This window comes from Eptesicus fuscus, chromosome 5 (assembly GCF_027574615.1).
Source record: "Eptesicus fuscus isolate TK198812 chromosome 5, DD_ASM_mEF_20220401, whole genome shotgun sequence".
NCBI classification, from domain to species: domain Eukaryota; kingdom Metazoa; phylum Chordata; class Mammalia; order Chiroptera; family Vespertilionidae; genus Eptesicus; species Eptesicus fuscus.
Window position 1 is genome coordinate 88,324,796 of NC_072477.1, and position 24,877 is coordinate 88,349,672.

The following is a 24,877-nucleotide window of genomic DNA, read 5'->3' on the forward strand; positions in this document are numbered from 1 at the left end:
TTGCTGTTTGTTGATTTATTGATGTTAGCCATTCTGACAACTGTGAGATGATATCTCATTGTAGTTTTAATTTGCATTTCTCTGATGATTGGTGACATTGAGCATTTTTCATATGTCTGTTGCCCATCTATCTGTATATTCTCTTTGGAGACGTGTCTATTCAGGTCCTTTGCCCATTTTTTAATTGGATTGTTTGGGGGGTTTTTTTGGTATTTTTATAAGTTCTTTATATATTTTGGATATTAACCCCTTATCTGATGTATCACTGGTGAATAAGTTCTCCCATTCAGTGGATTGTCTTTTCATTTTGTTGATGTTTTCCTTTGCTGTGCAAAACCTTTTTAGTTTAATGTAGTCTCATTTGTTTATTTTTTTTCTTTTGTTTCTCTTGCCCAAGGGGATATAACAGAAAAAAATACTGCTAAGAGAAATGTCCGAGATTTTACTGCCTAAGATTTCTTCTAGGATTTTTATAGTTTTAAATCTAACATTTGTCTTTAATCCATTTTGAGTTTATTCTTGCATATGATATAAGAAGGTGGTCTAGTTTCATTTTTTTTTTTTGCACATATCTGTCCATTTTCCCCAACACCTTTTTATTGAATAGACTATCTCTACCCCATTATATGCTCTTGCTTCCTTTGTCAAATATTAATTGACCATAGTAAAGGCATGGGTTTGTTTCTCTTCTTCCATTGATCTATATGCCTGTTTTTATGCCAGTACCATGCTGTTTTGATTACTATGGCCTTGTAGTGTAGTTTGAAATTAGGTGAGCATGATTCCTCCAACTTTGTTCTTCTTTCTCAAGATTCTGTGGTTATTCCGGGTCTTTTGTGGTTCCATATACATTTTTGGAATATTTATTCTAAGTTCAGTGAACTATGCCATTGGTATCTTGATAGGAATTGTGTTAAATCTATTGATTACTTTGGGTAGTATGGATATTTTAGGGATGCTAATTCTTCCTATTCCTGAACACGGTATATACTTCCACTTATTTGTCTCTTCTTCAATTTCTTTCTTCAGTTTCTTATAATTTTCCAAGTATAGGTCTTTTAACCCTTGGTTAAATTTATTTCTAGGTATTTTATTTTATTTTTTGAAGCAATTGTGAATGAGTTTCTTTTCTTAGTTTCCTGTTCTGATAGTTCATTATTGGTATAAAAAAATGCATCTGATTTCAGGTATTTATTATGTATTCTGCTACTTTACTGAATTCATTTATTAGTTCTAGTAGTTTTTTGGTGGAATCGTTAGAGTTCCCTATATACAGTATCATATAATCTGCAAATAGTGACAGCTTTACTTCTTTTAAAAAAATTATTTATTTATTTTGTTAATCCTCACCCAAGGATATTTTTTCCATTGATTTTTAAAGAGAGTGAAAGGGAGAGAAGGAGGGGAAGAGAGAGAGAAAGAGCAAAAGAGAGAAACATTGATGTGAGAGAGATACATCACATTGATTTGTTGCCTCCTGCATGTGCCCCAACCAGGGCCAGGGATCGAAACTGCAACCCAGGTATGTGCCCTTAACCAGGTATCGAACCTACAACCCTTCCATGTGCGGGTCAATGTTCTAATCACTGCCAGGGCAACAGTTTTACTTCTTCCTTTCCAATTTCAATGCCTTTTATTTCTTCTTCTTGTCTGATTGCTGTGGCTAGAACTTCCAGTCTTCTATCTATAATAATAAAAGAGTAATATGCTAATTCGACCATCCTTTCTGACAAAGCTGGGCCCCAAGGGAAGCCAGCCCGGGTCCCAGGTGCCGGAGGGAAGCTGGTGCCAGCAGCGAGGGCATCGGGCCTCTAGTGTTGAATAAGAGTGGTAAAAGTGGGCATCCCTGTCTTGTTCCCAATCTTAAGGGTAAGGCTTGTAGTTTTTGCCCATTGAGTATGATGTTGGCTGTGGGTTTGTCATCTATAGCCTTTATTATGTTGAGGAATGTTCTCTCTATTTCTACTTTGCTGAGAGTTTTTATCATAAATGGGTGCTAAGCTTTATCAAATGCTTTTTCTGCATCTATTGATATGATCATGAGGTTTTTATCCTTCATTTGCAGATATTATACCAACCTTGCATCCCAACTTGACTATTGTGTATGACTTTTTTAATGTATTGCTGTATCTGGTTTGCTAATCTGGTTTTTGGAATTAGGATAATGCTGGCCTCATAAAATGAGTAGGAGTCTTCCCTCCTCTTGAATTTTTTGAATAGTTTGAGAAGGATAGGTGTTAGTTCTTTGAATGTTTGATAAGATTCATCTGTGAAGTCATCCAGTCCAGGGCTTTTGTTTGTTGGGAGTTTTTTTTATTACTGCTTTAATTTTTCTAGTTATAATCTGAGATTCTCTGATTCTTCCTGATTAAGTTTTAGAAGAATGTATGTTTTTAGTAATTTATCCATTTCATCCAGATTTTCCAATTGTTGGCATATAGTTTTTCATAATATTTTCTTACAGTTCTTTGTATTTCCTTGGTGTCAATTGTTACTTCTCCTCTTTATATCATTTTCGATTTTATTCATTTGGATCCTTTCTCTATTTTTTCCTGATGAGTTTGGTTAAAAGTCTGTCAATCTTATTCATCTTTCCAATAAACCAGCTCTTGGTTTCATTGATCTTTGGTATTATTTCTTTATACTCTATTTTGTTATTTCTGCTCTTATTTTTATTATTTTCTTCCTTATACTCACTTTGGGCTTTGTTTGTTGTTCTTTTTCAAGTTTCTTTAAATGTAAAGTTAGATTGTTGGGTTTTTTTTTTTACATTTTTCTTGTTTCTTGAGGTAGGTTTGTAATGCTATGAATTTCCCTGTTAGAACTGCTTTTGCTGTGTCCCATAGATTTGGGGTTGTTGTGTTCTCATTTTCATTTATTCCAAGGTATATTTTTATTTCTTCCATGAGCTCATTGTTAACCCATTCTTGTTTAGTAACATGTTATTTAGCCTCCATGACTTTGTGTGTTTTTTAGTCTTTATCTTATGATTGGTTTCTGGTTTCATAACATTATGGTCAGTGAAGATGATTGATATGATTTCGGTCTTCATAAATTTTTTGAGACTTGATTTATGTACTAACATGTGGTCTACCCTAGAAAATGTACTTGAAAAGAATATATCCTGCTGCTTTGGGGTGAAATGCCCTGAAGATACAATTAAATCCATCTGATCTACTGTGTTATTTAAGGCTACTATTTCTTATTTATTTTCTGTCTGGAAGATCATTAATATCCATTAATGTCAATAGGGTATTAAAATCCCCTACTATGACTATTGCTGTCAATCCCTTTATGTCTATTGAGATTTGCTGTACATATTTAGGTGCGCCAATGTTGGGCACACAAATGTTTACAAGGGTTATATCCCTGTCCTCATGGAGTTTACCTTCTAGTGTGTAAACACTTATTTACATGAGCAGCAAAAGCCTCATCTTTTCTTTTTGTGTGTGTGTTAATCCTCACCTGAGGACATTTTTTCATTGACTTTTTTTAGGAGAGCAAGAGGCAGGAAGGGAGGAAGGAAAAGAGAGAGAAAGAAACATCAGTGTGAGAGAGATAGATCTATTGGTTGCCTCCCATAAATGCTCTTGACTGGGCATCAAAACCTGGACCCTTCAGTGTGCGGGCCAACACTCTAACCATTGAGCACACCATCAGTTCTTAAGACTTTTTAGTTTTGATCTTTTAATCATGACGCCTTGCCACTCAACTAATATGTGATGATAGTAAGTTGTTAGTGGAGGATCATTTCCTTTTTACTTTGTTCCTCTGCTCTGAGTGGAAATAGTAGACTGGATCATTTTATTTTGTTACATTTTCCTCCATGGTAGTCCAGTTAAGTAGATATTGTGAATATAAAGTGTTGTGTATCAGCAAACAGGAGGTGTTCAGTGACAGAAAACTTCACTGGCAACACTATTGTGTAGTAACTTTCTTTGGCTTATATATTGTCTTTATTATTACTTTAATATCGGAATAAAATTGTAATTAATACTTAGTTGAATAAAACTAAATAGAATGTCTTATTTTGACAAAATGACTAGACATTTTATAAGATGATATCTCTAAAGCTAACAAAACTTTTTGTTTCCCCAATAATGTAATATTGTTTTTATTTAGCTATGGTAGTATATGATGACTTATCAACCATTGTTTTTATATGATTGAAATGGAAATAATACACTGAGCGTTTTCAATTTGTGTTTATTTGCAGGTATTAAATGCTATGCTAAAAGAAGTATGCACAGCATTATTGGAAGCAGATGTTAATATTAAACTAGTGAAGCAACTAAGAGAAAATGTAAAGTAAGTTCAATTAATGAGGTATAAAACAGGCAAAACTAAATTTAGTTTTCTGGAATGAAGAGCTAACTAGAAAAGTTCTGTATCAGGAAAGGTTTCTGCTATACAGCACTGGAAAAAATAGAACTCATGTGTTAGAAGATTGCATGTATAGTATATTTTCATAATGATTGTTCAAAGAATAAATTACATGTGGCTTTCATTTAATTATTGATTTCTTCCCATTTTACTACTGTCTTTATATGGATTCAATCATATACTGTATAGTATTTTAATATAAAAACCTTTTAACAATTCAGATTCTTTATAGAAAAGTGGTGCCATTTTATCCTCTTCAGGCTTAAGATAGCATTAATCAGTCTTTTTCATTATTGGAGAACTAGAGGCTCAGTGCACAAAATTTGTGCACAGCAGGGGGGTTTCCCCTCAGCTCGGCCTGCCAGAACCCCTCAGGGAATGTTCGACTGCCAGTTGGGGATCAGGCCTAAACTGGCAGTTGGACATTCCTCTCACAATCCAGGACCACTGGCGCCTAACTGCTCATCTGCCTGCCTGCCTGATCGCCCCTAACCCCTCTGCCTGCCTGCTTGATCACCCCTTACTGCTCGCCTGTCTGCCTGATCACCCCTAACTGTTCACCTGCCTGCCTGCCTGCCTGCCTGATCGCCCCTAACCCCTCTGCCTGCCTGCTTGATCACCCCTTACTGCTCGCCTGCCTGCCTGATTGCCCCTAACTGCCTCTGCCTGCCAGCCTGATCACCCCTAACCACTCTGCCTGCCTACCTGATCGCCCCTAACCACTCTTCCTGCCTGCCTGATCATCCCTAACCACTAGCCTGCCTGCCTGATTGCCCCTAACTTCCTCTGCCTGCCTGCCTGATCGCCCCTAACTGCTCGCCTGTCTGCCTGATCACCCCTAACTGTTCACCTGCCTGCCTGCCTGCCTGATCGCCCCTAACTTCCTCTGTCTGCCTGCCTAATTGCCCCTAACTGCTTGCCTGCCTGACTGATCGACCCTAACCACCTCTGCCTCTGCCTCGGCCCCTGCCACCATGGCTTCATCTGGAAGGACATCCAGAATGATGTCTGGAAGGTCGTTCGGCTGTGCAGTCTAATTAGCATATTACACTTTTATTATTATAGAATTGTCTTCTCTTTTGTTTCCCTTTGGGTTTCTTTGTCCAAATTTGAATGAAGTACAAATGTATCTGGTCTCAGTTATCTTGTTCACAGGGAGGGTCACTGGCTGGAGTAGGGCACATAGAATAATGTAAGGAACTCAGTTAACTGCTTGCATCCTAGCCCTTGTTATGCACAGGTCATCCCTCCTTTTCATATTACCAGACTGGATAATAAATGTAGTACAACTAGCATTTAAGTATGTAGGACTAGAGAAGTAGTCTTGTATTCTGCTAGGTTTAAATATATCTGAAATATATATGCTGCAAGAAAAATTAAAAAAAATTAATACTCTGCAGTAAAGACAAACTAATATTTAAATTTTTTTAAAAGCCTTCCAAAACCAATGTCTTATGTCTAATATTTCATGATACATTCTGGTACATTCTTTATAGTATAGGCTTTTGAATCTGTGGTAATTATATGCATGTTAATTTAAAGGCTATTATATGAATAATTAAATATTTTTACATTTTTTGGGAGAGGAACTTCTCTTTTTAGTGTCTTAACTGGCTCTTCTTCCTCCTACCCCCAAATACCATCATCATGAAGGTCTGCTATTGATCTTGAGGAGATGGCATCTGGTCTTAACAAAAGAAAAATGATTCAGCATGCTGTATTTAAAGAACTTGTAAAGGTAAAAAGTATATCAAGCTTCTGCTATGATTCTCTATAGACTCAAAGGATAAAAATACCTTAGCACTGCAAACAGGAATATTATTTCAGAATACTTTTTTATGTTTTTATAGACTATTCATCTATATTAGAAGTATTGAGGATTATTAACTTTTCTAAAGTGGCCTAATTTTTATTATAGACTTTTCTAAATACAAAATTCTGATTACAGATATGAAGTCCGGTACTATTCCTGCAAAAAAAATGCCAAAGCCATGTTTTGCCTATTTGCAGGTCCTACTTTTATATAGAAAATCACTCTGGGCAAGTGTTCTTTTCTACACTCTTCATTGTGTACAGTGTTCTCTTTGAAAAGGCCAAATATCCCAACTCTTGCCTAGATATGAGCAATTTTGGACTAACAAAGTTTTATTTTGCATGAGTAAATATAACATATTACTCTGCCTCACCTTAGAACTGATATTGCTGCTGCTGTCATGAAAATTATGGTGAAATCTTTAGAGCTTTAATAAATATGTATGCAATCTAATGGTGGGGGGGAGGGGAGGGAGAAGGAACTAAAGCCTTTTTTTTTTTTCTTTTTAAAGAGCAACAGATGTCTGCTAGTGGTCTCTGGTATTTTTCTCTATGTTGTGTGATTTGTTTCATTTACTCCTTTGGTTCCTGCAGAGCTAATTAGTACTTGGAGAAAGTCTAGTTATCTCAGACGGCTATGTCATTTCAGTTTAGTTCTGTAGACTAATTAATAAAAGAAATTCAGAGGGAAGGAATCAGAGTATTTATCTAGTCACACTTCTCAGTTGCAGTTCAGAAAAGTAAGACAACTAGTTGGTGGCAGACCTAGGTCTGATCTCCAAATTCCTTGTGCAGTGCTGTTCACATTATTTCCAGATTGCTTTTCACCTAGCACCTGAGATGAGCACAGGATGAGTGAAAATTGTTCATTTTAGAGCCTGGCTTCTTATAGGCGATTCTGGAGTATTAAGTGCTTTGTTAAAAAGCATTTACTATTGAGTATCTGCTTTATTCTAGGCAGTATGCTAAATGCTGCTGATAACAGAAATGAGCAAGACTGGTGCTTATATTCAGAAGCTTATGGTCCAGAGCAGTGGTGTTCAAAGTAAGGTCAAACTTTTCACAGTAACACGAAGACATTATTTGCCTTTTTTGTCTCTTTTACTGTGTTGGTATTTGCACTGATGGTGCAAAAGCAGTTGTGAGTAAAACTCCCCAGTGCAAATCAAAGCAATGGTACCAAACTACACTGGTAGACATTGTACTCTTTACTACCACATACTTGCAATAAATAAATAAATTGCCAGTTTCATTTAAGAATGCCCTTGATGGAGCAATAGAAATTATTAGTTGTACTAAATCTTGACCCGTGAGTATATACAAGTCTTTATAAGATTTTGTGTGATGAAATGGGAAATATGCAGAAAGCCCTTTTGCTGCATACTGAAATTTGATGGTTAACTTGAAGAAAGCACATGTGTGATTGTTTGATTGTAAGCCACTTTTTTCTGCATCACCATTTTTATATGAATGTACAACAAATAGGTAGTCTGGTTATTTAGACTTGGGTATTTAGCAAATATTTTCTCGAAAGTAAATAAAGTAAGCCTGTTACTTTAAGGCAAATAACTAACAATATTGTGGCCAATCATAAAATTCAAGTTTTCAAGTGAAAACTAGAAACTTGTATCTCTACCTTAAGTTTGACAGTGTTCCAGTATTTACTTTTCTGATGAGATCAGTATTGATATTAATAAATAAAATTATTTGATGTTATATAGTGAATGTGAATCCCAATATTTTCAAAATGACTAATGTATGATATTAGAAAATCATGTAACAGTATAAGATCCATGCAAAGTGCAAGATACAATAACAGATTTTAATGTAATAGAGCAGCTATTTTCAACTGCAGTGGCACACTGGTGTGCTGCAAGAATTTTTAAAACATTTGATATCTGACTTTTTAGTCAGGGGCACTGACCTCTTCTCCCTTAGGTTATCATATTAAAAAATGACAAAAACCAGCACAACAACAGCTGTCTGGAGTGAATGAATCAAAATTATACCTGTTTTGTTTTGTTTTTGTCAGATCAGCAAAAAGTACAATATATTTTTTGGTATGACACAGAATTTTAGTAATTAGTTTATGTGTGCCATGAGATGAAAAAGGTGGAAAGTCGCTGTAATAGAGTATGAAAGTTAATAGGAAAAAAAAAAAAAGAAAGTTATTAGGGTTTCATATTCCACACTGTACTAACCTTTACCAACTACCATGATTATAAAGGAGTCCTGAGACTAAAAATTTCCATACTGTTATTGTAGAGTGCAGCTGGAAGAATAGATTTGTAAAATATTAATTCAGTAAAATACATATATTCCAAATAGTAGCTTCATAGAGAGCTCATTCGGCCGTGAGATATAGAGAATGGGGGTAAATGTAGAGTAACATCAGTTTTCTAAAAGGAGTGGATTTATATTTAAGATAGATTTTGCCTGTTTCAGAAGTTCGCTTAATAAGGCTAGGCAAAATGTGTGTTCTTTTCCTCCTTTCTCTACAACATGGCTTTCTTCCAGATTCAGGTGTAATATGGATTATGTGACTTTTATGCTATCTTTTAGCATGAGCTTGGCAAACGTTCTCTTAAGGACTAAATAGTTTAGGCTTTGTGGGCCATATGGTTTCTGTTGCAACTACTTGGCTCTGCTGTTGTAGCACAAAAGCAGTAAGTGAATGGGTGCGGTAATGTTTCATTAAAACATTTTATACACATAGTTTGCCAACCTCTGATCTAGGACATTAATTACTATTACGGCTTTATTATTATACTAGAGGCCCGGTGCACGAAATTTGTGCACTCGGGGGTAGAGTTCCTTAGCTCAGATTGCGAGAGGGCACAGGCCAAGCCGAGGGACCCCACTGGTGCACGATCGGGGCCGGAGAGTAACACAGGAGGTTGGCCAGCCAGGGTGGGATCGTGGGAGGGCTCCAGGGCATGTCCAGCCCCACTCGCTCAGGCCCGATTGGCCAGACCCCAGCAGCAAGCTAAACTACCAGTTGGAGCATCTGCCTCCTGGTGGTCAGTACACATCATAACAAGTGGTTGAGCAGCCTTAGCATATCATTAGCATGTTGTGCTTTGATTGGTTGAACCGACAACCCGATACTTAGCATATTAGGCTTTTAAACCATAGGATGGAGATCTGTGTTTTAAGCTTCAAACAACTGACTTGCAAATGAATTTTTTTTTCAATGAACTTTAAAAATACCTCATGCTTGTTAGTTTGGGACTGTTTATGTGTGAACCTTAATTTTCCACTGACATTATAAAACTGGGGATTATTTTTTACTAACCCTTTAAATATAATTAATTTATAGAACAGTAGATCTTTGGCGTTGGAAAATTTGACATTTGACTGACTTGGAATGTCTTTCGCATATAATTTATAATTTTGTTCATATATATACATTTGTCAAATTGAATGTAAAGATAGGTACTGTCTCAATATTGTAGCCATTTGCCACATGTGGTTATTGAGCACTTTTGTAATATGGCTAGTCCAAATTGAGATGTAGTAAGTATGAAACACTTGCCATATTTGAAGACCTACTATAGAAAAAGGGAATATAAAATATCTTATTTTTTTAAGTATAGACTACCTGTTGAACTGTTAATATTTCGGTTGTATTGGGTTAAATAAAATATTAAAATTAATATAAATTGTTTTTGCTTTTTTAAATGTCACTACTAGAAATTTAAAAATTCATATGTGGCTTGTATATATATTTTCATATTTCTGCGGTGCTGATATCGAGTGCTCCTTTGGCTCAAACTCAGTCTCACATTTCATTCACATTCTACTTTGTCCTAAAAAAATGTTTTGAGATCCTTACTCTGTATTGGTTCGGCAGTATAGGCTTGCTTATGACTTCACAATGCATTATTTTAAGTTCTTAAATTTCACTGTGTGTACAAAGGGAAATAGAGTTGTATTAGAATGGTAGAATAATGGTTGCCTTTTATACAAATGTCCTTAAATTATTTTTACAATTTAAAAGTTTTGGAGAGAGATGCTTTGAATGTAAGTATATGTTAACCTGATTTTCTGTTTATTTTATTTTGGGGATGTAGCTTGTAGACCCTGGAGTTAAAGCATGGACACCTACTAAAGGAAAACAGAATGTGATCATGTTTGTTGGATTGCAAGGGAGTGGTAAAACTACCACATGTTCTAAGGTAAATTATAATTAATTTTAAAATAAAGTCATAGAGAAGATAGTTTTGTAAAAATCAAATTTTATGTTAAATCAGGCTTTATAGTATTGTTGCTTTTCAGTTTTGTATTACTTGATGTATCTATTATATATTTGTAATAGCTTTTTGTAGGATAAGAAAAAGTAAACCCATAGTTTCTCTTGTGATTGCTTTTTTTAAAAAATAATATATTTTTTTATTGATTTCAGAGAGGAAGGGAGAGGGAGAGAGGTAGAAACATCAATGATGAGAGAGAATCATTGATCAGCTGCCTCCTTCATGCCCCCCAGTGAGCATCAAGCCCACAACCCAGGCTTGTGCCTTTGAACAGAATCAAACTGGGCCCTTTAGTCCGCAAGCTGACGCTCTATCCATTGAGCAAAACCAGCCAGGGCACTTGTGATTGCTTTTTTGTAAGAATGACAGATCCTATATAATAAAAGCCTAATATGCAAATCGACCAAACAGTGGAACGACTGGTCACTATGATGCACACCGACCACCAGGGGCCAGATGCTCAACGCAGGAGCTGCCCCCTGGTGGTCAGTGCACTCCCACAGGGGGAGCACCACTCAGCCAGAAGCCAGGCTCACGGCTGGCGAGCGCAGCAACAGTGGCGGGAGTCTTTCCCGACTCCACGGCAGCGCTAAGGAGCAGCAAGCCAAGCGGTAAGGAGCAGCAAGCAGGTGGGCGGTAAGGAGCTAGGGATCCCAGGCTGCAAAGGGCGCAGGCCAGGCTGAGGGACCCCCCCCCCTCAGTGCATGAATTTCGTGCACCGAGCCTCTAGTTTCTATATAACTATGTTATTATCTTTTACCAATAAGACTTCCTGTTCTTTAACCCTTTGCACTCGCTTGCTTTTTCTCGATTCCTGCTACCAATGCTAACCGTGTCGAGTCACACTTGACATCCGAGTGCAAAAGGTTAAGGAGGTGAGTATATGATTTTTTAGAGGAAAAAAAGGAAAGTTTTACCTTATCTCCTATGGCTCAAAACTCTCCTATTCACAGTGTCACACCCAGCATAATGTAGATCTTTATTTTACATTAGAGGCCTGGTACAGAGATTCATGCACCATGGGGTCCCTCTGCCTGGCCTACGCCTTCTCACAATCTGGGACCCCTCAGGGGATGTCGGATAGCCAGTTTTGGTCCAATCCAGATTGGAGGGAGCCCGATCCCCGTAGGCCCGATCCAGACAGGAGGGAGCCCGATCCCCAAGGCCCGATCCAGACAGGAGGGAGCCCAATCCTGTGCATTGAGCATCTGTCCCCTGGTGGTCAGTGCGCATCATAGCGACCAGTCGTTTGGTCGTTCAGCCACTTAGGCTTTTATATATAGAGTAGAGGCCCGGTGCATGAAATTCGTGCACCGGGGGTGGGTGGAGGTGAACCCTCTTCAATCTGGGACACCTCGGGGGATTTCCGACTGCCGGTTTAGGCCTGATCCCACAGGGGACATCCCTCTCACATTCTGGGACTCCTGGCTCCTAACTGTTCACCTGCCTGCCTGCCTGGTCGCCCATAAACTGTCCCCCCTGCTGGCCTGGTCTCCCCTCACTGCCCCCCCGCCAGCCTGGTCGCCCCTCACAGACCCCCACCCACCAGCCTGGTTGCCCCTCACTGTCCCCTGCCCCCGCCAGCCTGGTTGCCCCATGCAGCCTGCTGGTCAGTCATTTGGTCGTCCCTCGCTAACCCCCTTGCTGGCCTGGTTGCCCCACGCAGCCTGCTGTTTGGTTGTTACTGGAGGGCGTTGTGACCAATTTGCATATTTCCCTTTTATTAGTATAGATCAGTGATGGCGAACCTATGACACACGTGTCAGCACTGACACGCGTAGCCATTTCTGATGACACACGGCCGCATGCCGAGGATGAAACATTTGCGACTAGAGTCTTGGAGTTAGTTTTTTCCTCAAAGTGACACACTACCCGAGTTACGCTCAGTTTTTTGGCGAAGTTTGACACACCAAGCTCAAAAGGTTGCCTATCACTGGTATAGATTATTAGTATAGATATCCTTATGCTAATTTTTAATTCATTATACCACACTTTCTTCCAGAATTGGGTGCCTCAACTTTGTTACCACCTTTAGTTTCACAGGCTTCAACTATCTTAAAGCTTAGAAAAAAACAAAGGATTATTTCTTAGTAGATTATGTTATTATTTTTACTTTATTAACACTAATTGTAATTAACATTTTTTTACAACAGTCATGTGTTGTTTGATCATCTTATATCTTTTGAATGTGACTGTATGGCAGTTAGAATTTAAACTCTTTAGGAAAGTTATTGTTTTCAAAAATTTAATAATATTACTCAGGAGAATATGGGTAGTTTTACTTAATTTCTTAAGTAAATAACTAGGATAAACAGTAAAAATTATATATGTAATAATATATATTTATTGATATATATTTTTTAATCTTCCTTTCCCAGTTAGCTTATTATTACCAGAGGAAAGGTTGGAAGACCTGTTTGATATGTGCAGACACATTCAGAGCAGGTAATGTGTTGAAATTTGAAATTTTGTTTCCTGTAATTTTTATTTTTAAGTTTGAGGATTCATTAACTCTTTATCTCGTAGGGGCTTTTGACCAACTAAAACAGAATGCTACGAAAGCAAGAATTCCATTCTATGGAAGGTGAGTTTTTGTTTTTTATTTTGATACTCAAGTGCCTCATCTTGTCTCTTTATTTTATGTTATCTAGTCACATTTTAATGTATACTAATGTATACTTACTAGAGGCCCATTGCATGAAATTCGTGCATGGACAGGGGGGGTGTCCCTCAGCCCAGCCTGTACCCTCTCCAATCTGGGACCCCTCGAGGGATGTCCGACTGCCTGTCCGACTAAATGGGCAGTCGGACATCCCTCTCACAATCCAGGACTGCTGGCTCCCAACTGCTCACCTGCCTGCCTTCCTGATTGCCCCTAACCGCTTCTGCCTGCCACCTGATCACCCCCTCACCACTCCCCTGCCAGCCTGTTGGCCCCAAATTGCCCTCCTCTGCCGGCCTGGTCACCCCTAACTACCCTCCCCTGCAGGGTTGATCGCCTCCAACTTCCCTCCATTGCAGGTCTGGGTCCCTCTCAACTGTCCTCCCTTGCAGGCCTGGTGCCTCCCAACTGCCCTCCCCTGCTGGCCATCTTGTGGTCGCCATCTTGTGTCCACATGGGGGCAGGATCTTGGACCACATGGGGGCAGCCATATTGTGTGTTGGAGTGATGGTCAATCTGCATATTATTCTTTTATTAGATAGGATAGAGGCCTGGTGCAGGGGTGGGGGCCAGCTGGTTTGCCCTGAAGGGTGTCCCGGATCAGGATGGGGGTTCCCTTGGGGCGTGGGGCGGCCTGAGCAAGGGGCCTGTGGTGGTTTGCAGGCCAGCCACGCCCCCTGGCGACCCAAGAGGAGGCCCTGGTATCTGTAATTTATTTACCTTCTACAATTGAAACTTTGTAGCCTTAAGCGGAGGCCTGGGCCTGGCCAGGGTGTGTGGAAAGCTTTGCTTTCTCCATTGCTGGGGGCAACCCTGGCCTGCTCTCTCCAGCTCCGTGGCTGCCGCCATTTCCGTTAAGATTTGTTTACCTTCTATAATTGAAACTTTGTAGCTTGAGTGGAGGCTTAGGCCTAGCAAGGGCAGGCAGAAAGCTTGGCTTCCTCCGTTGCCTGGGAAACCTTGCTCTCTGTGGCTGAAGCCATCTTGGTTGGGTTTATTTGCATACTCGCCCTGATTGGCTGGTGGGTGTGGCTTAGGCCTAGCGAAGGTGCGGTCAATTTGCATATTACCCTTTTATTAGGTAGGATAAGTTTAAATTCTTTCTGGAACAAAGTGGGAATATAATTAATAAACTGGTGACTTTTATTATAACTTTTCTGATTCAACCTGATACATTAGAGTAGAAATTGTTTAGTTTTAATTCTGCTTTGCATGCTTATCATCCTGCCTTTGCATACTTTCTGAACTCCTTCTGCTTTTCTCTATTCCTCTACGGCCATACCACCCTGAACGCGCCCGATCTCGTCTGATCTCTATTCCTATTGTTTCTTTTAAGATCTGTCTAAAGCACTCCTCATTTAAACACACAGTGGTGAATTCCATACTGTCCGTTAAGTTTGACGATCTGCCTGGCCGGGTAGCTCAGTCGGTTAGAGTGTTTGATCTCTGGTTAGGACACATACAAGAAAGCAGCCAATGAATACAAAAATAAGTGGAACAACAAACAGATATCTTTCTCTCTCTCTCTCTCCAATTTTTTTTTTAAAAAATTGATCTTAAAATGGTTTATAATCTGTACACATATCAGAGATTCTGATCATTTCTATCCTTCATTTGATACATTGCTATTTAGTTAGGTATTTTGTATATGTTAGAATGATTAATGAAAAGAAACAAGTCTAAATTGAATTTAGGAGGATTTGTTTGAGACAATAGCATTTTTCTTAACATTATTCATGTAAATGGTTTATAATACTTTCAGGAAGAAAGTTTAAAGAAGCTAAAATTTGAGGTAATTCAATAGTGGATATTTTTTTGTTAGTCATTACCTTCTACTTTTTGGCTGGCCAAGAAAGCTAGTGAACTTTGGCTATATATGCTCTTTATTTAATTTTTTCTTTTAGTTATTTTTTAACAATAATTTCTAACAAATAGATTAATGAATAATAGTAGGTATTTTAATTTTAGGATAAAGATTGTTTCTCACAGTTTTAAAACTCAAGGAATCCCTAGCTGGTTTGGCTCCGTGGATAGAGCATCAGCCTACAGACTGAAGGGTTCCCAATTCAATTCCAGTCAAGGGCACATGCCTGGGTTGCGGGCTTGATCCCCAGTGGGGGGGCGTACAGGAGGCAGCCGATCAATGATTCTCTCTCATCATTGATGTTTCTCTCTCTCTCTCCTTCTCCCTTCCTCTCTGAAATCAATTAAAAAATATATATATTTTTTAAAAAAAGGTCAAGCGATAATAAAATGTTATATCTGTAGGGTTCAAAATTTGCAAATGATATAATAGCTATGATAATTACTTGAACTTTTGACCAAAGCTGGAGTATTAATTTTTAACCAGTATTCTCAGTACCATTTATTAAATAACCTCTCCTTTATTCATGTTACCTTAAAATACATATTAGTGAGCATTGTTTCCTCTTGGAGGGCTGAAGGGACTGGGACTGGGGAAGAACTTGAACTATATCTGCAATGTTAAATATATATATATATATATATATATATATATATATATATATATAGTATTTGGTGGGGGAGGTGGTAGATATAGAACTGTTATTTGTTCTATCTTTTGAAAAAAAAAAAAACACCCCACTATTTTAATTAAAAGTTTTAAATTAAATAAGTGAAATTACTAAGTTTCACTTCCCAGTTAACAGTTTTTAGCATGTCTCTCTGTGCTTGATTTCAATATCTTTACAAATCAAATTAACACATAGATATAGATAGATAAGTAGGTAGGTAGGTGGGTGGATGGATAGATAGATAGATAGATAGATAGATAGATAGATAATTTTAAATTAAAATGGACTCTTACAGAGCTTTGTACCTCCATTGCTGTGGTAGTGGTTATATGAGTTATGTAAATTTGTCAGACTCATCAAAATGAACATTTAAAGTAATGCATTTTATTGTATGTGAATATGCCACTATAGAGTTGATTAAAAATGGGATCTTATGACAAGATAGTGATTATTACTGGGAGGGAGTGAGGTGCTAGTTATGTTGTTTCTTGATCTTGGTGCGTTTGCTTTGCAAAAATTCATTGAGTTGATTATTTGACTTTTCTATGTATGTTATACTTCATTAAAACAAATTCTAAGAAAATGGGATCTTAATAATTCTGTTACAGACAGTATAATGTTTAAGGTAATTCTTTTTTATGACATCGTTGTATTCCTTTGTATGCATGTATATTCTTAAGTACTTTCCTTATGAACATATCTGATCATATTTTTTTACACATTTATGAATTTTAATTGTATCTTATATTTAAAATATCTGGTAGTAACTAATCTGTATTTTCTTTATCAACATTTTCCGGCCTATTCTAACCAGCTAATTTCCCTGGATAAATTTTTAGAATTTTTTATTAAATTTCAAAAAAAAAATCACCCAAGATTTTTCATCATTTAAAATATATTCCATTGAAATCAGATAATTTAGGGGAGAACTGACATCTTTACTATATTTGTATAGTTCCATTTAGGAATCTGCTATATCTTTTTTGTTAAAAAAGATTTTTATGTCCATAACTAGTAATTTCCTTCATTTAAATCTCACACGTATTCTTATTAAGTGTATTTTCTACCTAATTTGTGTTGTTGTTATTTTAGGGGAAAACATTTTTTATTTTTAGATTATGTCTTTTCATTTGACAGTATTGATCTGTATAAAAAGTTCCACTAATCAAGAGAATACAAATTAAAATTTGATCTCATTTTTTTATTTTCAAAGTGAAACATTTTTGAGGATTGTAAAAATGTAGTGCAATGGGAAGGAAATTAAACGTTGTGGAGGACATTTTTGTTTTAAAAACCAAAAGTCTAAACGGTCAGACCAATTTATTTAAGGTCAACCTGTAGGGGTATATCAACTATTTCAAAGAAGCAACATGAGGGGGGATGAGGACAAATATGTGACACCTTAATCAATAAAGAAATTTTAAAAAAAAAAAGAAGCAACATGAATATGTTTCTCATATTAGCTATATGTTTGATACCAAGAAATGAGAAAAACCTTAAATGACCAACAATAGGACATTTATTTAATAAACAATGACAAAGCTATCTGATGGAATGCTTATAGCCTAAAAGTCATACTTTACAGGAACATTTAATGGTTTTTATAATGCTTACAAAAGGGTATTAAATGGAAAATAGTGTGAAACACTAGGTAACAAAAATTCAACTACTGTATTTTTTAAAATTGAAGGAAACAACTTATTCAAGAGAGACACATAGCAGAATCAGACAGGATTTTGTAATTGGGAAACTGGATACCGCTTTATGCTGATCTGGAAGTAAATTGCTATGTATAATACTTAATAGATTTTATTCTTCTAAATTGAAATTGAGATCATTATGACTTTTCCATAATAGATTAAAGGAAGTTTTAGTGTTGGTTGTTAAATCATTTGTCCATGTTAAATAGCTATACAGAAATGGATCCTGTTATCATTGCCTCTGAAGGAGTGGAGAAATTCAAAAATGAAAATTTTGAAATTATTATTGTTGACACAAGTGGCCGTCATAAACAAGAAGACTCTTTGTTTGAAGAAATGCTTCAAGTTGCTAATGCTATAGTAAGTAGCTTTATTTTAACATTATGAAGTCTTTGGTTAAGTTAATTGTAAACCCTGATTGAGTTTATGACCTGTATAAATTATTTTTTGCCTATAAGACAGGTTCCAAGTACTTTATTTTTGTCTTGGGTACCTCTATCTGTATGGAAATGAGTTTATCTTCTCCTATATTAAGTATGAGATTTTCATGAGCAAATATCAGAAAAATAATTTCCTATCTCATTCATCTTATTAATATGTATGAGAAAACAAAAAAATTCAGGAATTAACCTTTAATAACTATTTCATTTCCTTTCTGTAAATACTTAAATTAAATTACCGTACTTTTCGGCATATAACACGACTGGGCGTATAAGATTTTCCTGGGTTAAAAAGTCATTTTATACACCGGAAAATATGGTATATTGGACTATATTGATGGGATTAGATAGAATGCATTAGATATATTGGACTACCGTATTTTTCAGCGTATAAAACGACTTTTTAACCCAGGAAAATCTTATACGCCCAGTCGTCTTATACGCCAGAAAATACAGTAGAAACATTTACTTTAGAATTTTCAAAGTGAGGCACTTAAAAATATTAATCATCACTTAATTTCTCTTTAGAATTTTGATGGAAGTAATTTGGGAAGAAGAAGTAGTTTATAGGTGATCAATAGCACATATTATAAACCCATGTTTTGCCACTGGGTGGAGGCTATAATTCTTTGGTTCATTATAATAAGTTTCTTTTTAACCATGCCAATATTTTGACCTAGTTAAGCATAGTGAAGAGAAATAGTCTCACCTGTATTTTATTCAATTTGGTTTTCATGTACATTCTTCTACTTTTTCTTTTTCTCTGATTTACTTTTGCTCTTCTCTTTGCCTACAGTATTATTATTCCAGATCTTTGTATAACTTTTTTCTGTTTATTCAGGCCTTGGCCCAAATGTTTACCTCCAGAGAGGCCTTCCCTGACTACCCTACCTAAAGAAGTCTCCCTCACCTCAAAACTGATATTCTCTATCCCAGTTTAGTTGTTATACACGTATTTTCAGTCTCCTCTGACTAGAATGTAAGTCGCACTAGGACAAGGATTTTCTTATTCATCTCTTTGTCTTAGGACCTAAATAGTGCCTAATATGTAGTACTCCCTCAATAAATATTTATTGATTGGATGAATAATTATTTATAATAAATATTTTATATAGCTTCTAATGATGAAATTGCTGAAGATCAGGAAAAATATGTATCTTTTCTATTTACATTTTCTAGCAACCTGATAACATTGTTTATGTGATGGATGCCTCCATTGGGCAGGCCTGTGAAGCCCAGGCTAAGGCTTTTAAAGATAAAGTAGATGTAGCCTCAGTAATAGTGACAAAACTTGATGGCCATGCAAAAGGAGGTGGTGCACTCAGTGCGTAAGTATCATTGATGCTCTTGTCCTATGTCTTAGGCTTATATGGTGTGTGTGTGTGTGTGTGTGTGTGTGTGTGTGTGTGTGTGTGTGTGTGTGTGTGTGTGTGTTCGTGCGTGCGCACGTGCGTATTTACAGATTTCTTATTGATCATTTAAAATATATTCCAATAGTGGACCTAATATGGTCTATGAAAGAAGTTTAAATAGAAACAAAATTTTGGAGTCCCTCTGATACATAGTTTTGTTTTAACTAGTTAAAAGAAATTTGAGCTATGTACCTCTGTCTAATTAGCTTTGAAATATGCAAGAAATTTGTTTTCCTTTTATGTTTTCTTTTTGCAGAGTTGCTGCCACAAAAAGTCCGATTATTTTCATTGGTACAGGGGAACATATAGATGACTTTGAACCTTTTAAAACGCAGCCTTTCATCAGCAAACTTCTTGGTATGTATGATAATAAAATACACAAAAATATAGCATGGATCTTTAGGACAGATTAGGGTTTTAATTCTGTCCACTTACTAACTAGTTCAGGAAAATCATGTCCTTCTATGATTTATCTTCCTCACCTGTAAAATAGGGATGGTGGTTATTTACTTCTTGTTGTTAGAATGTTAACATGGCAAGTTTTTTGGAATAGTTGTAGAGCACAGTACAAAAATATGTGGTTGTACTAATAGTAGTGAAAATGGCAATAAAACTTTTATAATGTCTCCAGCTGTTATAGAGAACATGGAATTTGGAATTAAACCCTGGGTTGGCATCCCTGCTTTGTCACTTAACCTTTCTAGCTTCAGTTTTCTCACCTAACGTATCTGCCTATCTCACAGGGTTATTATGTATGTACATGTATTTTGTGTAATGTAAAGTAAGGTATGCTATTAGATGTTAATTTTACTTTTTTGCATATTATAGGTATGGGTGACATTGAAGGACTGATAGATAAAGTCAACGAGTTGAAGTTGGATGACAATGAAGCACTTATAGAGAAGTTGAAACATGGTATATAAGGAGCCAAAAGCATTTTATCTCAGAATATCTTCTATTACTTTATTTTTTAATAAAACTATAGTATTTATTTGTTTGAAATGATGTCTGTTACTAAAGCCAATTCCTGAAATGTTTATTTCTTAGATGATTTATATGCAAATCATTTTAAATTTCAGACGTCTGAGCAATTTAATTTTAGTCATCCTAGTGGGTATAGTTTATCTGCCTTATTTTCAAGTGTCTTGTGTATTTTTTTTATTCCATTTTCTCTGATAGAATGTAAGTTTCTCTAGAATAGGATCTGTGTAACTGTATATTCTCTATTGAATTCATCCTATGATCTTGCACATAATAACTGCTCAGTGACTTATTTATTGATTGGATATTTTGTAAGTGTGTTTCGAGATGAACCCATAATGAAAGAAAATATTAGTTTTATGAAATGAAATGTACATTCTCTAATATATCTGACTCACATTGTATTTCAGGTCAGTTTACGTTGCGAGACATGTATGAACAATTTCAAAATATTATGAAAATGGGCCCCTTCAGTCAAATCTTGGTTAGTTATCCTAAAAAGTTTTTTTCTAACTTGTTTTGTTTTTCATTAAAATTTCTAAGAACAGATGTACTTGCTTTAATTATTTTTAATATTTGGGTAAAAATATATACTTTAAAAACTTAGTGTCAATGTTAAAGCCAATAATTAAATGCCAACATTCGGAATAATTCATCTCAAGCTATTATTGATTTTGTGTTTAAATATGTCTGTTTTAGGGGATGATTCCTGGTTTTGGAACAGATTTTATGAGCAAAGGAAATGAACAGGAGTCAATGGCAAGGCTAAAGAAATTAATGACGATAATGGATAGTATGAATGATCAAGGTAAGTTGGTAGATTACTTGTTCTGCATATCAGCAAGTTGAGAGTTTCACTGTGGTCTTGTGGATAAGATGGAGAAAAATTGAGACTACAAGGCTTTTGTTAGGTAGATTTATATTTGTTTGAAAGCTCTTACTCAGAGGTTAATGATTAGTAGATAGACTTCATTGAGAAAAAGGTCTAGTTCCATGGAAACAACACTAGTTCTTCATGATGTTGGTAGAAAAAACTTAAAAGGGGAGTTCTGTAGTCAAATAAATTTGGTGGAAGGCCAGGTTAAAAAGAAACTAATAAGTGTATTTATTATAAATCTCTTCATATCTCTAGTATGCTAATGTGAAATGGTATTTATGAGAGAGGGATAGTTTAAGCAATGTTTGCAAAGTTATTTTACTCTGAAACTGTTTGTTCATTTTTCATTCTTCTTAGATGAAGTACATTGCTCTGTCTCTCTAATCCTTTATTATCCTGCCTTCTATAGTTCAGGTGTTTTATCTGGTTATTCCATTAGCATTTCTAGTCCCTAGACCCCTTTATCTTTTTACTAGTTTTTAAGCACCCTTTCTGATTCAATCCAACATGTATATCATACATATTCTTTTTTAAGGCTCTTTACCACTTGACCTCTGACCTCATTTACAAAGAAATACATGCTTTTTTTTTTTTTAGTCTCTACCTCTTTCCTAAGTTCTAGGCTTTCATAGTAATTTAAATAAGATTGTGTCTTTCTTATCTCTTATCTTCAACACTGCAAGAAGTTTTGCATATAGAATTAATAATTGCAGCCATATCTAGAGTACTTTACTCTGTCCTAGGCATTGTTCTTAGGCACTGTCCTGAGGACTTAACATATATTAACCTACTTAATTTTCATAACAAATCTTAAGGGGCAATTCTGGAGTCAAAATCCATTGTTATCTAGCTTTTACAGATTAGGAAACTGAGATGCAGTAATTTTCTCAAAATCACTAGATGGGCTTCAAACTCAATCATTCTGGCTCAAGAATCTACACTCTGGATCACCTCTTTAGGTGCTCACTAAATGATGGACATCTTTGTTTTCATGTTTGAAAGTTTTCTGAGGCAAATCAGATCCAAAATGTAGTGCTTCTCCCTTGGTAAATGACACTTCTATCTATCTACTCAGTCACCCAAGCTAGAAACGGGTCAACTTAGATTTATATCCTCGCTGATTTTCGGTTTAATAGTTGTATTGATTGTGAAGATAGAGGTATTAAAATGCCTAACTTTTGCCGAAACCGATTTGGCTCAGTGGATAGAGCGTCGGCCTGTGGACTGAAAGGTCCCAGGTTCGATTCCGGTCAAGGGCATGTACCTTGGTTGCGGGCACATCCCCAGTAGGGGGGGTGCAAGAGGCAGCTGATCGATGTTTCTCTATCATCGATGTTTCTAACTCTCTATTCCTCTCTGTAATAAAATCAATAAAATATATTTAAAATGCCTAACTTTTTTCTTTTCAATTATGTCAGTTTTGCTTTATATATTTTGAAGCTTTTTTGGGGGGTGTATACACATTTAGAATTTTTATGTCTCCTTAGTAAATGACTCTTTTATCATTATGTATGTAATGTCCTCCTTTGTTCTGGATCTACTTTGATATTAATGCAACCACTTCAACTTTTTTTTAATATGTTTTTATTGATTTCAGAGAAAGAAAGGGAGAGGGAGATAGAAACATCAATGAGAGAGAACCATCAATTGGCTGCCCCCTACTGGGGATTGGGCCACAACCTGGTCTTATGCCTTGTTCAGGAATCAAACCAGCTACTTCTGGGTGCATGGGACAAGGCTCAACCAACTGAGCCACACCAGCCGGGCTTCAGCTTTTTTTTATTAGTTTTTTGCATTGTGTATCTTTTTTCATCCTTTCACTTTTTTAAAAAATATTTTTTTTATTGATTTCAGAGAAGGGAGAGAGAGAGATAGAAACATCAGTGATGAGAAAGAATCATTGATCAGCTGCCTCCTGCATGCCCTCTACTGGGGATCGAGCCCGCAACCCAGATATGTGCCCTGATGGGAAATCAAACCATGACCTCCTGGTTCATAGATCGACCCTCAACCACTGAGCCATGCTGGCTGGGCCCATCTTTTTACTTTTAAATTACCTATATTAAACTTTTAAAAATTTATCTTTATTGTTGAAAGTATTACAAATGTCCTCTTTTTCCCCCCATTGACCCTTTCTAGCCCACTCCCACCCCCCGCCCCATGCCTTTACCATACTTGTCTGTGTCATATATATATATATATATATACATACACACACACACACACACACACACACACACACACACTAGAGGCCCGATGCATGAAGATTCATGCAGGAATGGGCCTTCCTTCCCCTGGCTGCTGGCACTGCCTTTGCTCTGGCCCGGAGCCGCCTTTCTGCCTTTCTGCCTTCCCATACTGCCCAGAGGCCCAGAGTGGCTGGGGCAGTGTGGAACACCTGCGTCATCACCTTGGTGGCGACGCAAGCATCCTGCCCCCAGCCGCTCAGCACCTGTGTATGCAAATTAACCCACCATCTTTGTTGGGTTAATTTGCATACTCACTCCTGATTGGCTGGTGGGCGTCGTGAAGGTACAGTCAATTTGCATCTTTCTCTTTTATTAGTGTAGATAAGTTCTTTGGTTAATCTCTTCCTACTATCCATTCTCTCCCGCCTTCCCTCTGAGATTCATCAGTCTTTTCCATGTTTCTATGTCTTTAGATCTGTTTAGTTCATCAGTTTATTTTGTTCTTTATATCCCACATATGAGTGAGATCATGTGATACTTATCTTTCTCTGACTGGCTTATTTCACTTAGCATAGTACTCCAGGTCCCTCCAGAGTGTCATATTTAAAGTGAGTTTCATGTCAACAGCATGTAATTGGGTGGTTTATCTTTTAATACATTCTGATGATCTCTTTTAACTGATATAGTATTTATATATTAGGATTTATTTCTAATTCTGTTTGTTCCCTCTGATTTTGTTCTTCTGCTTTCTCTTTTCTATGTGCCTATGAGTTATTTGAACATTATTTAAATTACCTATGGTGTTTTTTAATATATCTCTGAGTAGTTTTCTTAGTGATTGCTCTTGGTATTATAATATACATATGTATTTAACTTACCACAGCTACTTGTATCAATGTTTTACCACTTGAAGTGGAATATAGAAACCTTAACATCACCTTAGATTTTAGTGAGTTCTACTTCCTGAATATTTCTCACATATCCCGTTTTCTTTGCCTCTATATCTCCTGCATAGCTATGTTAGCCTCCCTAACATTTCCCTTTCTATTTTTTCACTCCTCTTTTCAGTCTTTCTTCCTCACTGCCACAGTATGGTCTTTCTAAACATAATAGTTCTGGGCTCAAATCTTTCAATTGTTCTTTATTGTCTTCATGATGAATTCTAAACTCCTAAGCTTGGCATACAAGTTCTGTTTTAACTTGCCCTTACCTTACTTCTTAAATCTCTCAGCTCTTACCCATGCTTGATTTCTTCTACACATAGTTATTACTGTAGGAATCTATGTTCTACTTCCTAGAAAGTCCCCTTCTCCTTTCTCTTCTGTACTTACCTCCTACTTGTCCTTCAGGACTACTCAGTTAAAGAGAAACCACCACCTGGAGCTCTTCCTGACTTCCTTTCTTCTTTAAATTATGTCTCCTGCTATTTGCTTAATTCTATCATATTGCTTACCATGATGTGCTATTATTAGCTTATCTTCTCTCTCTTACTCTGTTTGAGCTTTTGAAAGAACTATGATACACATTTCCTAAATATTTAATTGTGAAGATATGGCTTAAAATCTTGGATTTAGACGTTTTAATGGACTGTAAGCTTATTATGAGACAATTTAATATTGTATTGTATTGGTAAT

At 36.5% G+C, this 24,877-nt stretch overlaps 1 protein-coding gene across 3 annotated transcripts in view; it reads left to right on the top strand.

Annotated features, from left to right (window-relative positions):
• The window catches only part of LOC103301984 (signal recognition particle subunit SRP54), an 85,452-nt gene that overhangs the window by 23,888 nt on the left and 36,687 nt on the right, over positions 1-24,877 (top strand). For all 3 annotated transcript variants that reach the window (XM_054716546.1, XM_054716544.1, XM_054716545.1), the window contains exons 3-13: positions 4,217-4,308; positions 6,037-6,121; positions 10,269-10,373; positions 12,827-12,893; positions 12,975-13,032; positions 17,554-17,704; positions 18,964-19,112; positions 19,453-19,553; positions 20,025-20,111; positions 20,588-20,661; positions 20,877-20,985. In XM_054716546.1, the coding sequence (XP_054572521.1) occupies positions 4,217-4,308; positions 6,037-6,121; positions 10,269-10,373; positions 12,827-12,893; positions 12,975-13,032; positions 17,554-17,704; positions 18,964-19,112; positions 19,453-19,553; positions 20,025-20,111; positions 20,588-20,661; positions 20,877-20,985 (1,078 nt within the window). The remainder of the gene's footprint in view (positions 1-4,216; positions 4,309-6,036; positions 6,122-10,268; positions 10,374-12,826; positions 12,894-12,974; positions 13,033-17,553; positions 17,705-18,963; positions 19,113-19,452; positions 19,554-20,024; positions 20,112-20,587; positions 20,662-20,876; positions 20,986-24,877) is intronic.